This window comes from Cydia amplana, chromosome 8 (genome assembly GCF_948474715.1).
Source record: "Cydia amplana chromosome 8, ilCydAmpl1.1, whole genome shotgun sequence".
In the NCBI taxonomy this organism is placed as follows: Eukaryota; Metazoa; Arthropoda; class Insecta; order Lepidoptera; family Tortricidae; genus Cydia; species Cydia amplana.
Genome location: NC_086076.1, coordinates 19,583,176 through 19,600,701, shown reverse-complemented (window position 1 = coordinate 19,600,701; position 17,526 = coordinate 19,583,176). Strand labels below are relative to the sequence as shown.

The 17,526-nt window shown below is 40.4% G+C and overlaps 2 protein-coding genes across 3 annotated transcripts in view; one reads left to right on the top strand and one right to left on the bottom strand.

Moving 5' to 3' along the window:
• The window catches only part of LOC134650517 (mucin-12), a 67,005-nt gene extending 49,871 nt beyond the window's left edge, over positions 1 to 17,134 (bottom strand). The window contains exon 1 of the mRNA XM_063505474.1: positions 16,882 to 17,134. The gene's annotated coding sequence lies outside the window, so the exon portion shown is untranslated. The remainder of the gene's footprint in view (positions 1 to 16,881) is intronic.
• On the top strand, positions 791 to 5,053 carry LOC134650124 (uncharacterized protein K02A2.6-like). 2 transcript variants are annotated; one of them, XM_063504960.1, is made up of 2 exons: positions 791 to 1,816; positions 2,188 to 2,307. In XM_063504960.1, the coding sequence occupies exons 1-2, from the start codon at positions 842 to 844 to the stop codon at positions 2,191 to 2,193; spliced, it is 981 nt and encodes a 326-aa protein (XP_063361030.1). In that variant the 5' UTR covers positions 791 to 841; the 3' UTR covers positions 2,194 to 2,307. The 2 variants fall into 2 exon arrangements, with proteins under 2 accessions (XP_063361030.1, XP_063361029.1); XM_063504959.1 differs by having other exon boundaries at positions 1,684 to 1,816; positions 2,188 to 5,053.
• Positions 17,135 to 17,526: the final 392 nt, after the last annotated feature.

The following is a 17,526-nucleotide window of genomic DNA, read 5'->3' as shown; positions in this document are numbered from 1 at the left end:
TCGAAAAGCTTATTTCAGCGACACAACTTGACTTGACACAACACAAAGTATAACGAATTGATATACTTACTCCTCTTTTTCGGAAAACTAAATAGCTGACATTGATATTGAACTCATTAATATTTTTCAGACTAGACTAACACTAACATTCATAAACACTCGTGCATTTTTGACAGCGGTTCACACCCCGTCGCGTGTCGGTTTTCATTAGGCCGAGTAATGGCTTAGTTGCATACCCCTCGTTTACTTCACGACGTGTTTATTTACAGGCGCTTTTGGGGACGTCCACGAATGAAGACACATCAATCTTCCTTACAGACGAAGCCACAAGTTGTGGCCCACAACGCGCAACGGAGCGTTACGATGTGGTCCTAGAAAAGATGCCAATCGTTTGCGCTACGACAACGAAACGCTTTCTGTCTCTCTATCACTTTTACATATTAGTGCGATGTAGCGCAAACGATGGGCATATTGGCTAGGCACCCCGTGCAGATATGTATGTAGATGCAGCATGTGTTTATTCACATCAACCGCACCCTGGAACGACGCCATACTTATGGATGGACATGAGTCACATGAGAATTTACAGTTTTTCGGAGATAATTTTTCATTGGCCTGATAATAATTTATAAAATTTAGTCAGTGTGATGTATGTAGGTAGATATAGACTTAACGATTGACGTGTGTCATCCAGGTACTCGTGACAGTCCGGAATAAACTCTCGAATAGTAAGGTGCCTATTATTATATATCCCTATATCTGCTCCCTGGTCCCTTCGGGATACTACAGTGGCGACAGGTAGTGATCATTTCGCGTGTGAAATAAGTTATAATAAACTTAAATGTCTATCGGCAAGTTACAAGAATTTAACGTCAGCAATGGCGCGTGGTCGTCGTACATGGATCGAGTGGAAATGTACTACAAGGTCAACAAAGTGCAAGACGACATGAAAGTGCCGGTATTAATTGCAGCGATGGGAGATGAGGCGTATGAGCTGCTGGAGAATTTGGCCAGTCCTACAAAGCCATCGGAGCTAACCTTAGCTCAAATAAAGACGTTAATGTCAAATCATTTGCAGCCAACACCGTCGTCGCTAGCGGAAAGATACCGGTTTCGACAAAGGCGGCAAAATGCAGGTGAAAATGTATCTACGTATGTGGCGGAGTTGAAAAAGCTGTCAAAGCATTGTAAATTTGGCACGGAGCTAAATGGAAATCTAAGGGATCAATTCATTTGTGGCTTAATGAGCGACTTAATTAGGCAACGGCTTTTTGCGGAGGACGACAACATAACCTTCGCAGCTGCAGTCAAACTTGCAACCTCATTGGAGGCAGCAGAGCGGGACGCGGCGTTAGTGGAGCAGGCAAAGGTAACGAGTTCGAGCGGGACGGGAGATGCGCAGGCCGTGATGTTTGCGAGTCGGGCGACATCGAGTACATTCAGCGGAGGACAATCGCGGGCGCCGGTAGTTACGCAACAGCGGCGAAACGCAAATTTTAATGGCCGGCAAGAGAGGCACTGCGAGGCCTGTGGCGCGCGCAACCATAATTACGCGACTTGCAAGTTCCGGGACTATGTGTGTAGCAAGTGCCAGCGTACAGGCCACTTGCGGCGGGTGTGCCCGGACTGGGGCGCGGCACCGGGCACCGCGGGCCGTGGCGGAGCGCGGGCGCCGGCCCGGCGCGGAGGGGCAGCGGCGGCGGCGCCGGCGCGGAGTGCCATGCATTATGGGGTGGCCGATCACGAGCAGAGTGAGGATTACGGCGGAGACATCGAGGAAGAATTACATCACCTATGTTTAAATAACTACCCGGCGGTGAGTTTACCGATATGTATAGACAATACAGTTATCAATATGGAAGTGGATACGGGTACTGCTATTTCTTGTATTAGTAAGGCCACATATGACCGATACTTTTCCTATATAAATATAGAACCCGATAGAACTGTGTTCAATTATTACACTGGGCCACCTATTAGACCTTTAGGTATTATTAGACCCATAGTGACCTACAGTGAGTGTAGTAAACAATTGGAATTGTACATTATTGAGGGGGGTGCGACTTCTTTGTTGGGCAGGCGGTGGTTGGTCGAACTAAACATAAAAATACCTAAGTTAAGATGTAATTACGTAATAGATGAGGCTAGCGGAAAAGGTAAACAAGACATTGTGAATTTGCTCGGCAGATATGAGGCGTTGTTCAGCGACGGACTGGGCCGGTACAAGGGCGGCAAGGCGACTTTGAGGGTGCGGGAAGGTGCAGCACCGGTGTTCCATCGCGCACGCCCGATGCCTTACGCGCTGCGCGAGCGCGTGGACGCCGAACTGGACGCCATGCTGAGCGCCGGCGTCGTCGAGCCCGTCGACTGCTCGGACTGGGCATCACCACTGGTACCTATTAATAAGCCGGACGGTTCCCTTAGAATTTGTGCAGACTATAAAACTACCTTAAACCCGTATTTGTTGGTCGACCGGTATCCTCTCCCTAAAATAGAAGATGTACTTGTAAATTTAAATGGCAATATGTACTTTAGTAAAATTGATCTTTCACAAGCGTACAACCAGATTGAATTGGACGAGTCTAAACGTTATACGGTTATAAACACCCACCGAGGGTTGTTTCAGTATAATAGACTGGTGTACGGCTTATCATCCAGTGTAGGGATATTTCAGCGTATTATGATAAATTTATTGGGTAACATACCTAATGTACAAATATTTTTAGACGATGTTATTATCGGGGGCAAAACTAAATCGGAACATCTACAGGCTTTAGAAGCGGTTTTTCAGCGTTTACTTACTAACGGTTTGAAGTTAAGGAAAAATAAATGTGTTTTTTTTGCTAAGGAAGTTACATACTTAGGGTATGTAGTGTCTAGGGAGGGCATCAAACCAGATACAACAAAGATTAAGGCGATTCTGCAAATGTCACAACCTCGTAACGTATCGGAGTTAAGGTCATTTTTAGGAACAGTAAATTTTTTCGGTAGGTTTATTAAAAATCTCAGTTTAATATTGTCACCTCTTTATAAACTATTAAAAAAGGAGGCGGAGTGGCACTGGAGTAAGGAGTGCGGGGAATCTTTCGTGCAAGTAAAGCAATTGCTGTCGAGCGCTAAAGTATTAAGGCATTATGATCCAAGTAAACGATTGATAGCGACTTGTGATGCGTCACCACGGGGGGTGGGGGCGGTTTTGACCCAAATTGGACCGGACGGCGAACGCCCGGTCGCATACGCATCTCGTACTTTAAACAGCGCGGAGGCGAATTATTCGCAGATACACCGCGAAGCTTTAGGTATTATTTTTTGTGTAAAGAAATTCCACCAGTACCTTTACGGACGTCATTTCACATTGCGCACAGATCATAAACCACTAGTTTCAATATTTGGACCGAATACGGGTATACCGACAATGACAGCTAGCAGGATGCAGCGGTGGGCAATAATATTATCGGCTTATGATTACGAAATCGAATATGTGAATACGAAGGATAACTGTGCGGACGGGTTGTCTAGATTACCTAATGCCAATGAGATACGGAATAATTCAGGTGATGCTATTCCCGAGCAAACATATCTACATTTCGCGCAAGACGCGTTGCTGTTAGATTATAATAAGATAAAGTGCTACACTATGCGCGATCCAGTTTTGGCTAGAGTCTTAACTTTTATTCGTGAGGGCTGGCCGGATAGTTGTGATTTTGATACGCTGAAGCCATACTTTAATAGAAAGTCAGAACTATATGACGAGCTAGGGTGTGTCATGTGGGGGCACCGGGTAGTAATACCGGAGAAGTGCCGCGATAAGGTTTTAGGAATTCTACATGAACCTCACATGGGTATAGTTAAGACCAAAGCGTTGGCCCGTAGCTATGTGTGGTGGCCGGGACTCGACGAGGCGGTGGAGGCGGCGTGTCGCGAGTGCGCGCCGTGCGCCTCGGTGGCGAGCGCCCCGCCGCGACATCCGCCGCGCTGCTGGCCGTGGCCAACGCGAGCATGGACTCGGATACATGTAGATTTCTTGGGCCCTTTTCACGGAAAGACTTATTTAATAGTAGTGGACGCTATGTCAAAATGGGTCGAAGTATTCCAGGTTCCTAGCACGGCCGCCGTTTCAACCATTGAAAAATTAACCGAATTGTGGGCTAGGTGGGGAATACCTAAACAATTGATAAGCGATAACGGCCCGCCGTTTTCAAGTAAAGAATTTTCGAACTTTTTAGCCTTAGACGGGGTAGAACATATTTTTACGGCTCCTTATCACCCGGCCTCTAACGGAGCGGCAGAAAATTCGGTTAAAGTAATAAAGCAAGTTATAAAAAAAGCAGTCATAGAAAAAAACGACATTCTAAACGCTATCAACACATATTTAAGTTACTATCGCAATACGGCGCACTGTTCCACAGGCGAGAGCCCCGCGATGCTCATGACCGGTAGGCAATTGCGGACGCGTTTAGATTTGTTAAAACCGGATGTAAGTTTGAAGGTGACTAAAAACCAACAGCGGCAAACTCGCTTGGCTGGAGGGTCGGAACGAAAAATGGAAATAGGTGAGGGCGTTTGGTATCGTAGATATCTGAAAGGAGAGAAATGGCAACCGGGTAAGGTGTCCGGGGTTTTAGGTGATACGGATTATAACATAACCGACTGTCAGGGTAACATTATTCACCGCCATATCGACCAATTGAAACGGAGAGCGAGGAGTTCTATAGTCTGTCCAAAAGGTAGCGAGGAAAGTAGTGAGACAATGGCCACGAACCCATCTCCAAACTTGCCACCGGAACCCAGGGTTGAGCCTACAACGCCGCGAGCGAGTACCAGTGGGCTCAGGAGCGAGACGGCGGGACCTTCGACGCCGACGTTCGATGCCTCGCCGGCGCTCAGTATGGCGGAAGGGGAGGAAGAGGGCATAGAATGCTATTCCACGCCCGGAAGGGATACGGGGAGTGGGGATGAGCAAGTGGATCAGCCAACGACCCCCCTCGCACCGGCTCGGTCGCGGCCCCTTAGACAATGTAGATTGAAAAAGCCGTCATATAAAGTATAAGCACGAGTAGGTACTTATAAATGTAGTTATAAATATAAATGTTTAATAGTAATAAATTCCCATTGCTCAAGTGTAAAGCATTTACGTATAGTATTATAGACTTAACGGAATTGAGCTGAGTAATGTGATTTAAATAAATATACTTAGATTACTTAGTTATGTTACCTTAGGTGATATTCCGATAGAAAGTATTGTTATTAATAAATTACAATAGAACTCGCATAATACGTAGCATTTATTGGTAAGGTTAGGTCTACCAATAATCAATCCATTATGAATCGTACTTCTTGAACAAAAGATCCATAATTAAAAATTAACGATTGATTATTGTTAGACTAACGGGTTCTCCCGTTAACATTGTGTACTCGTATAAGTACCTATGGTTATGTAATCTGTAGAAGGCAACTACCTGATTTACAACCCACGTTTTCCTTGTTGTAATTTAAGTAGGATTAAGTTTTTATGGTACAAGTTATGATCCTAATACTTAGTATTAATTAAGTGCGGAGAAGTGTGATGTATGTAGGTAGATATAGACTTAACGATTGACGTGTGTCATCCAGGTACTCGTGACAGTCCGGAATAAACTCTCGAATAGTAAGGTGCCTATTATTATATATCCCTATATCTGCTCCCTGGTCCCTTCGGGATACTACAGTCAGAATCTTGGGAATCTGTTTAGGATTATTCCTCGCAAATTTTACAATTCTCTGTCAACACCATAAAAGGATATCATCAAAAAACAGTAAATTGTCATGTCCAACCATAAGTATAATGGCGACGTTCCACAGAGGACCGCCTGGAATAGAGGATGTATATAGTCGAGTCGGTCGTATGAGTTACTGACATTACTGACACACCTGCATAGTTCGATTTCTCCGGTAAACCATAACGTGTATAAACAGCTTTAGTTTCAATCAATATTAAGGTATATTCACGAAGTCCTGTGTACTGCGCAACCGGTACCTATGCAAATTCAAGTAGTTTTTTAGCAAACACACCATGTAAAATCCATTTCGTGCCGCACTGCGGCTTTATTGAAACTTATTTTCCGGACAGTAAAAGCTAGGCTAAGTACATTTCCTAAAACTTTGTTTTAACTGAAAGTTATAACAGATTTTCTTAAAAAATAAGTTCAAGGAAGTTCAAAGAAGGTCAAGAGCCTAACCTAAGTTCATTTTAGAAGCTGAGTCAGGAAACTCAAACCGGGCAAGTTTTCAACAAACACTCGTTAACTATACCTAATATTGAACAAAATAGGTCAACTTTAGCCGTACGAAGACATAAATATACATTTATGACGGAATTGAAATATGGAGGAACACTTGTTTGAAGAAACAAATAGCCGTCCATCATCGGTGCCATTGCCCACGCCACACCACGCAACAAGTAATCAAATGAGGTAAAAACCACAAAATTCCTATTTTTACGGATGAAGAACCAATAGAAATAACTATGGTTCCCGTCCAAGTAGTCCAACATAGATATATTAGTATTATTTGTAAAGAAATAAGTTTAATACAAATTTCATCTCCGATACAAGCTATTCTCATCATATCGGTGTAAGTACTTTTCTTTAGGAAGACATCTAACATTAGAATCAAGCCGAGCCTTAGATACTCAATAAGATTGCGTTGTTTTATTACAGAGTACCTACCTATATGACAACATTTTGTCTAATACTAGAAAAGCTATGGCAACTTTCATATACCTACCTATCTGAAGTCTAAACTAGCTCTCCATATATCCTGTCTCGAAAATATGCCGTAGGTCTTCGAGCATGTGAACTAGTGATGTGCCGTTACCGTAAATTACGAGAACAGAGAGAATCGTCGGGTTACTTTCGCGGTAACGTTCTCCGTACGGGTAATTATCGAGAAAGTGGTCTAAGTTTAATTTTTTTTAAACTTTTTTTTACAGAATTGATTCTTATTTAGGTAATACAATCTGTATAGAAATTTTCAAAATAATCTGGCAAGAGGAACTAGTTTATTACCAAAATTACCGTAAATTACCGCCGTAAATTACGGGCAATCTTCCCCGCGAATGTTCTCGGGTAATTTTTCTAAGAGAAATTTTAACTTTTATCAATGAATTCAATGATGTATGTAATTAGATGTAAGAGATTAAATACACCATAATATTACATTATTTTACTAATGTTTAATAAGTTTCATTTGATGTGCGAATTAAGTGTTTTTAATGAAATTAGGTTGAATCAAACTTGCATAACGAAAAATAAAGTGAGTTCTTTATTATTTTAGCTTAAATGTATAAAATTCATCTCATAGTTATGACAGTGATTTTAAATACCTAATTCAAAATGTTGTGTAATCTAAAAAAACATATCTTATACCTTTAAACGAGCAATTCTTATATATTTATTTATATATATTTCGGGGATCTCGGAAACGGTTCTAACGATTTCGATGAAATTTGCTATATGGGGGTTTTCAGGGGCGAAAAATCAATCTAGCTAGGTCTTATTTCTGAGAAAACGCTGATTTTTGAGCTTTTATATGTTTTCCGAGCAAAGCTGCTCAGTCTCCCAGATATTATATTTCAATGTCATATGTAAGCAAGCATTGATGTGTAAGGTAAAGTTTGATTTGTAATGACTTCCATTACAACAAGTGTGTTTTAAGATACAATTTGATTACGTCGCGTGTTTATTTTAAGTTAAGTAGGCTGTTATATTGTAAACAGGTAAACGCTTATCAGCTGGGTTTGCAATGTACCCAGTTACCGCAGTAAAAATAAAACACGTGGAAAGTGCATTTTTGTACTGTGTGGGTACCAGGGATGTTGCGGATGCCGATTTTTTGACATCCGCGGATGCGGATGCGGATGCGGATTTTTAAAGGCTCACATCCGCGGATGCGGATGCGGATGCGGATGTCAAGATAGTACCATAAAAAACGTCAAATATTACATTTTAGTAATTTTTATTTCAAAAAACCGGCCAAGTGCGAGTCGGACTCGCATTCCAAGGGTTCCGTACAATAAGTCCCACTCACGCTTGACTGCTCATTTCTAATAGGTTTTTTGGTTAATGACTAAATTACCTAGCAGTCTAGCACTTACGCCGATGCTAAGACGTTCCTGTACCGACCTGTTCCACATCCGCATCCGCATTACATCCGCATCGATTTTATGCGGATGCGGATGCGGATGCGGATGTTGAAAATAATGCGGAAGTTCCGCGGTTGCGGATGCGGATGCGGATATTCGCAACATCCCTGGTGGGTACTAACGGATTACAATAGTTCCTGATGACCCTCAAGATCCTGCATTTATAGCGCTCGACTTTTCTATGTCCTGTTACTTGTCTCGATAGCGCAATGAGCACGTAAGAGGATCTTTCAGAGTGGTCCTTTATTTATAACAAACTAAAAGAAGGCTTAGGATGGTCCGGTCCGGCCACATGAAACGTTTGATAGTTTGCCAGTTAAATCTCTTAAACATCCCTACAAAACACGAAGTCCTCACAGTCTGCAGCCATTCATGCCCTTCAGGGCATGCTAAACCTTCCATCGCTTCACCTACACATACAGCAAGAGGCCATCCCCCTCAGCGGACATCCCCAAACAGACAGTGAGTCGGACTCTGGAAACTTCTCAGAAGACCTGAACGTGTCCATTACCACTCCGCTAGGAGCCCATAACTCATATTCCAAGCTGAGTGGATGGGCATCGTCAATGCGGCGGCTGCCATCACTGCAAGGAGGGTAGTAGGATCCTCCATCCACATGCTATCCGACAGTGGAGCACTCTTAATCGCCCCGAGCCATATAATTACATCAAACCGCATTAGGCGCGGAAGCGATTGGCCCGGAAACGATTCTCCCGATCCACTTTAGCAAGGTACGCTCACTGCTGCTAGAACGTACAAAGAAACAGCACACTGGCTAAACCACGCTGGAGGCCGAAAGGCCATGCCTGGTATCAATGAAAGACTCACGAAGTCGCTCTTTCAGGATCCAGCAGGAGGAAGGGTGACCATTCCTCTTGAGGGGTTGGGTTGGCTGGACTAGCCCCCACCCCCCGTCATGAAAAAAAGGCACCCATCGTCGAGTTACGGAAATCTGCCCGTGCTACAATACAATACAATATCCTCACAACATTCCTGGGAAGACGAAGACCTCCTGGCACATGGTAGTTCAATATCAAGAGGGAGATGAAAGCCCAGAACCTAAACCCTATGGTAACATTGGTAACCCAGAATAAAGCGGTTTGTCTCCGCCGCCGTAAATATAAGCCCAGATAGAGCTGGGACTAATATAAGGAGAAATAAGACTAGAAATTATTATACCAATCAACCACATGTCAGATAACATAAAAATAATAATAACACAGAATAATAATAATGTAAAAAACATTTAAATACTATAAAACCACAAAACTTGTAAGCAAAATTCAATCCTAATTTAATATACTTCATGGGTAAGTTACCGTAAATTCTCGGTAATTTACGGTAATTTTCACTAATGAGAATTACGGTAAGTGCGTAATTTCTCGGCGGCACATCACTAATGTGAACGCACCACGACGATTTCGCTCGACAATCCTGCCGACAGCCTGACACGTGTTGCGGGACATTAGTTCCCTGTAAATTCGTAGTAAAACCGTAGACAGGACTAATGGCTTTATTAAAGTACAAATAAGAACCCATTTAGCGTGTGACTCAGCAGCTTGGATTGTTCTATTCGTGTCCATCGGCTAACTCGGGACTCTTTGCCAAATTATAAAGTTTACGACAAAAATATGCATAGAACTGCGTCATATCGCCGAGTTTACGTGGTCACGGATAGACAGACGGCCGGCCTGTACCCGTGTACTGACTAGCTTAATACAATGATAAATAACTAATTGTGTCCACTGCTTCGCCTGCGTGTGATTCAGTAGGTTTCATTATTTCCCCCCAAGGACTGTATTTCCATAAAGTTGTCACAATGAATGAAGTAATGTAGGTAACTAGGTATCAACAAAAAGTGTACATTTACCGGTATTCGAATCCATTCCGCGTATAAAATCCTACTACGCCCTAGCAGTGCACTGCAGTTCCTACCAATGGTCTGTTATATAGGGCTACTTAACCAAAATGGATTTACTATGTCAAAAGAATATAGTACGTTCAGTATTCTTGATGTAAGTAGTTTATTGTTGTTGTTCACTTGTTGTTTACGATACGACACACTCTCCTTCTACAAAAGTACGTTTCAGATGAGTTTTAGTCCACATTAAACGTCTTATTACAATGGTGTAAGGTCCAGTTTCCAAGAGAGACGTGTGATGCTAATGGCGTGTTCGCTGCATTAGTATTAAGAGTAAGTAGGCTACAACTTGCGTTAAAGACTAGATCAAAGTCGTAAACCTGAATCATGCGTGGAATTTGTTGGAGTTACTTTCGAGTAGGCAGTGATCGTGGGCATGCACCAAACTGTAACGTGTTACTTGTGATGGATGTGGGGTATGTCGTGCCGTGCGTTATTCGTGCTTGTGCCGGGCGGAGATAGGCACAGAAAATATTGACATTAATATCTTACCCTAAACATACATTTATCTAAATCAAGTACATAAACAGACTGAGTATCGTTATATATGTTAGAATAGCTCGTTTAACAAATTCTACGCTACTGGGGAATACAGTAATATAGGTGTAATACCTACATATATAGACTGTTAGAAACACAACCTTTGTTATGCCTGTTCGCTGAAAATAGGTAAGTGAACTTTTTAGTGATAAGCAGGGGTCGGACAAAAAGGGCGGATGACGTCAAACCACTTATAGGATGATTTCAAATAGTATTTTTGATTTTCATAAACAATTATCACTTATTATTTATCAACCTCTTTATTAAACGATATCCCCACTTGAAATGAATAAGTACGTTTTTGACTGACACATTGTCAATCAGATGAACAATAAATTGACTTCGTTATTGTTTAGCTATTGTATCTTCACGATTATATTTAGCTAAAATGTATATTTACTAATGTATAAGAAAACGCTCTAAAATGTCATCTGTACTCGAATATTGTGGCAATTTTCCGTTTTTGGAGGTACGTGACAAACACGTATACTGCTCTTGCTGTAATCAAGATATACCAACGAAGACATTTATTTTATTCACTACATCACCCTACCACCTGTATTATTAATTCCATGGATTTATTTACGATTATTTTGTTACTTCATTAATACTACTTTGTTACTACATGTCACACGGAAGTTTAAATACAAACTCAAACATCATCCTGTGTGCAATATTACGTCATTTTTACGTCATCGGCACTTTTTGTCCGACCCCTGGTGATAAGGCACAGCAGACAAAACTGTGTAAGAGCGTATGACAAACTAGGTATTTTTAACTATCTAAGGAAACCTGTGCCTCAACACGAGAGTCTATGAATTCCTTTTTTGCAACCTTTATGTTGGTGACAGTCTAATCAAAGGATTCATCCATTCTGCAGTCCACCAGGTCACCAGACACGACTGCGTAAGAACGTATTATTTTTAACCAAACGCGAGCCGCCTAAGGAAATGCCCTAATCGCTCGTCTCGGCCGAGGGTGTCGCGGCACGCGGCTAGGGGAGTGATCGTACTTTCCGTAGGTATTTATAGCGCAGACGAGCTATTCTACATATCCTGAGGTTATTCCCATTCACATCCCATAGCTATCTATCTCAGATCGAGGTCCTAGGTACGAGGATGTAAGGGCTAATCCCAAAGCACTGACAAAGCGTACCCCCATAATAATCAGTATATGAGCTGTGATAGTACACAGTTCGTCATGGATCCGGAGGTCACGTTACCCTGGCTTGGCTGGTACGCCTGGGCTTGTTAAAGCGGCAGGAATGAAGCTGCATGGCCGCCCGCGTCGCATTTTTCTGGATGTGGCGTTATACTCGTACGTCAGTGCTGTGACCGTGGCGCCACAAACATTGACACCTATCTTACAACTGGCCTACATTCCGCGACCGTAGCGATCATTTCAAACAAAAGAGTTAAATCGCCAATCACAACGCAACGGTAGACAAGTAGAGTCGGAACAGCTCTTCTACTCATCTTCTATCAGTTCTTTTATACGTATAGTCTCAAAATAGCATTTCTGTATATTTCCTACATGAGCTAGATTGAGTTTGTTTATTCGTTTTGAGCAGATGATCTCTAAAGTAGTGTGTTTAGACGATGATAGATAAACATTAATTAAAATCGAGAATCATTCATAGTAAGTACCTACACTCTACATTGCTATATATCTTTCCACTATTTCGTAAAAATGTCGGTTCAGTTGGGTATGATGCAAATACCAGAACTAGACACTTAAGAGAATTGAAAATAGGTCACTTCTTATGGAAATGAGCTCTCCATCCGTTTTCATGCCTCTTAAGTGTAACGAGTGATGATCGACACGCCAGTAAAAGCACTTCATCCCGCTTTATTGTGTGTGTATTGTGTTTTGTGTGTCAATGGATTTTAGACCTTAACACGTGGACGATAAGGCAGATTTTACACTGGGTGGCAAGTGTTTAAGGCTCGGAGTTCGTGCTTAAGTGTGTTTGTTCGCCTTTTGCTTCCTCGGTATCCTAGTTTCGTGCTTGCAGGGTAGGACCAAAAATGTGTATTAGATTTACCAATGAAAATGAACAAGCGTTCTGTAGAGCAACAGTTTATCGCGAAACCGATTTGTCAAGCAAACTGTTGCTATTTATTTTGACTAATCGAAATGTAGTCTTGGCAAGTTTTGATTTGTGGGCGACTCTCAGGGTGGAGTTTAAAAATTGCTTAAGGCTGCATTAATGCGTTTCCACCAGAGATGTGCGAGGATGCGTGGCGAGTAGAGTTTGCACGACGGATCCGAAATGTATGGGAAGATCCGCGGATCCGGATCCAGATCCGGATAATTTCATACATTTCGGATCCGGATTGCAAACCCTAGTGCCGAGGGATGTGTTTGTTAAGAACCAATAGAAATAGCAGACTAGAGCTGCGCTGACCGAAGATAGGTAAATGAAGTGATTATATTGATTCTTAACAAACACATCCCTTGCTGCGCATCGTACATGTCTGGCGGAAACGCAGCCTTATTGTGATTTCGATATTATCGAACAAAATTTCGTCGCGGGGTCGTCCCGTCGACTAACAGTTTATTGCAATAGCAATTTGTCGCACAATCTTACATCGTCCGTTTGTAATTCGAAGTAAAGTTCAAAAACTTCGTGCGTTCACTTCTATCGTTCTGGTATGAAAGAGTGATACAGTGCCAGATGACTGAGATGACTAAAAGATTATCGACATTCGCAGTAGGCCCCCTAATGCCGAATTCTCAGGCAACTGCGAATAGTTGATTGGAGGTTATTCAACTGGTGGTGTCTGAAAATAGCTCGTGCTCGGCCGTCCACCCGCTTCCGGGACTCGGCTGGCCCACTGGCCCGATCCCTCTAGTACCTACTAGTTACACTATTTACACAGTACACTCAGCATCAATAGCGTATGAAACAACGCCCCAAAAGTATCTGCCACTTAGTAGCTATAATTTGACAGTCGTTCAAAAGTATCTGAAACAGTTTAATTGTTCTAACTATATACAGACAAATCTAAGAATGGTAAAGACTTTTGGCGCATAGTCTGATACGATACTTTTGATGTTGACTGTACAGGGGCCATTAGATATATCAGAACGGCCAATTCCTTTTTTTTATATTTTGTCGGTGGCAATTTAGCATACGCGCTGCAGGACGCTAAGTGGTTACCGCCGTCTAAGGACGAAACCTCAGGTTTGATTAGCTAAACGCGTAAACAGCCTTTTTTGCATGATTGTGTCGCCGCCCTAGTGAGTGCGAGAGTCCCACGAAAGTTCATATTTTCACCACATCGTGCGTTGGCGTCGCTTATATATCCCCCACCACCAACTTCGCACATAGCCAATAAACATCAGTAAATATTGCATTTGCAAATGGTTGTTGTGATATTTGTGACTTCACAAAATGTTATATTTTAAGATAAATCCCTAAGTAATAAAATAACCGCTAACCAGTAATAGTTGTTGTAAGAAAGTAACTCACTTCTTACTTTCACGGACTGACTGATTAATTTAAATCCCATATTTCGTGTATTGGCTGCCAGCCAGAAACACGAATAACAGAACTTACCAGCAGTATTGCAGTAGTTTAGTAGGCATATTACAATAACAGAACTGTTACCAGCAGTATTGCAGTAGTAGGCATATTACAATAACAGAACTGTTACCAGCAGTATTGCAGTAGTAGGCATATTACAATAACAGAACTGTTACCAGCAGTATTGCAGTAGTAGGCATATTACAATAACAGAACTGTTACCAGCAGTATTGCAGTAGTAGGCATATTACAATACATTGTATTCTTATTCAATGTCAATAGATTGGAAACAATGGATTATAATTATTTTCACTAAAACTTGGCTTACGATCAGAGTTAAATATTTAGATAGGTATTTCTGTACATTAAAAGACAACATGACAAATTGAAAAGAGTTTGTCAACCTCAGATCCTTCGTACAACTACAAGTAGGTCATGGTAAAGTCCCCATCATGGATAGTGACCAAAGACTTACAATACTCACATAATATATGTACATAGAGACAGCAACTCATACTTTTCTATGGTAACAAAAGTTTATTGCGTTACAATAGAACCTCGTTTATACGAATACCGAATTAACTTTTAAGGTCTTTTATATTTTAACATTAATTTGTTTGTGTTGATTTGTTAATCAAATTTTAATATTGATCAGCAAAAGTTGCTAAGCGGGCGAGGTGTTCAAAATTACCTTGACACGCTCTTATTCTCTTAACAATAAAGTCGCGTCAAGATCATTCTGAACACCTCCCCCGCTCAGCAACTTCTGCTGCTGACTGTACTGTAATGTTTTTATGTACAGTCAAGTGTTAAAATATTTGTGCATAATAATATGTGTGTACACACATATTTTTATAAAGGTATTGTTTGGAGACTATGTTGGTAGAAGTTTTACTTGATGTATCTAAATAGGTTTCCAGGCTGAGGCTTGTATAAGTTGTATAACAAATATTTATTTTGTTGTTATTCAGTCCCGTTAGCGAGGAGACAGCAGTAGCACAGTTCCACATTCTTACCATTATTACAGTACACATTTCATACCATTTAAGCTTTGAAATTTTGCCATATTATTATCTACATGATTATTATTTGTCACCTGTTAAATTCATACTACATTTTTGTTCTGTGAGACATTATTAAGTAACCATTTTCCTCGAAAATAATGTCACAATAATCCAGTAAATGAGGATAAAATGCAGTAAACACATATTATTAATTTAATGCAAAATTAACTTAGTTTAACTATTACCTCTTCAAGTTTAAGCCACTCAAACAATTCAGATGAAATTCAGTATTAGATTAGAGTTCATACATTTGAAAATGAAAATCGATAATTTCAGGCAACTGTTGGCCCATAGATAAATAACACTAAACGTTGATAGTAAGTATAGATGATCAAGCAAATCTTCTCAGTAGAAAAAGGCGCGAAATTCAAATTTTCTATGGGACGATATCCCTTCGCGCCTACATTTTTCAAATTTGCCGCCTTTTTCTACTGACAAGATCTGCTTGACCATCTATAGCAACTAGCAAGTCAAAAAGTGTAAGACAAACACTAATCAATGTGTAACTGGCAACACAGCACACATATCAGGCAGCCCCACATACCCATATAGACCTTACATGGTTTCCATTATGCTGTATCACTTTATTTAAATCTTCTTAACAAAACCATCTCTGCCTAGCTACACATCATTACACGCAGCCTCAAAAGTGGCTCTCGTAGGTCCATGTTATATGCTTTTTATATATGTATAGTAAACCAAATACCGATAACCAAACTTTATCTAACTATTGTATAATTTTGACAGTTCTATGTGAAGTATACTTTTTTCTAAAAAGTAGTAAAAATATAAATAAGATTCTATTTAATGTAATACCTACTACATTGTAGGTTATAGCCCTAATACAATACTTGGTTTGAATTTCTACAGTTACCCGTTTTAAATTTTGCAACTTAATTTATGAACTAAACTTAAAAAAATCATGCATTTCCTATACAGAGAATTTAGATAAATACTGTATAAATAACAGGAGAAGCTATCTGTAATATCAGCTCCCAATCTGGGTTTGAATCTTCTTGGTAGTTCAATGTCTGATCAGCAAACTGATAAATAAATCTTGTAAGTTGTTATCAGAACAACATTATAATCTATGTTTACATCAGTACATCACTATCTAATCTATTTACACATAATATCTATAGAGAATATGATAAGAATTGTAAATAAATAGAGAGTAAGTAAGTAATGCTTTGATTTGAATTGAATTTGTGTAATAACAAGTAGAGTATTTCCCAATTCGTTTCATATTAGAAACAGTGTAAATTCAAGTAAATTGAAACGAATATGATATTGAATTTTAAATGATTCATGCTAATGTTTACAGCACCACGTTGAACTGATGTCATGCATCCACCCAATAAATAAGAAACTTAGCCCCACGACACGACTTCCAATAAACCCGACGAGAGAATTAAGCACGTACTGTACTTCCCAGAACTATACACTTATTAATAAACATATGACATCAAAAAGAAGGCCACCTCATGAAAATCACTCAAGAAAGTTACCAAGTCCTGGAATTTAGACATTCTTATGTAATATTCCATCGCTATCCATTTGTCTGTGCTGGACAAAAATAAAAGATGAATTTGTGAAGAGTTTATCATATAATAACAGATAAATAGAGCGTAAATTCGATAAATACCTTGATTTTATGTGTAATCCAATATCCAGATGAGAGTCGCAGTCCTGTTTACACACGTTTAACACTGTCATTCATGTAAAACAACACACCATCACAATGTAGCACTGCACAAATGTTCACTTATAACTATAAAATATTGTGAAAATATCAGATAATGCGCCATTTTTGCAATATATCCGAAGGACAGCGGTCGGCAATCGCTGCCATCTTTTTTGTCATATGTCTTCTAATTATAGCGCTAAAACGAACTCTGGCGTTATTTTTAGAAAACATTTCTCTTGAGTCTGGTACTCCACGCCATCTATTGACTTGATTTAGAAACATGTTAAATTTTCTGCATGATAGTTTAGTTGCCGCTTAATTAAGAGATTCGCTGATAGATGTCGCTATACGTAGCAACAAAGTTTGAAAACAATAGATGTCGCTAGTAACATGATTAGCTATAGTCGCTTACATTACACTTAGCTTAGGGTAAACTATCCAATGATTGGCACTCACAATATTTTTGTTTTGGAAAGTCTTCACTGCTGCCTTAAAATAGAATGGTGGGGTGTGGACAGTGTAAGTAATAAGTACTATATATTTTCAAATACTTTTATTATTATTAACCGACTTCCAAATCTAAAAGGAGGAGGTTATCAATTC

What these genes read in the sequence shown, in the direction of transcription:
- LOC134650124 (XM_063504959.1), top strand. Translation starts at nt 2,291, where the DNA reads ATGCCTTACGCGCTGCGCGAGCGCGTGGACGCCGAACTGGACGCCATG.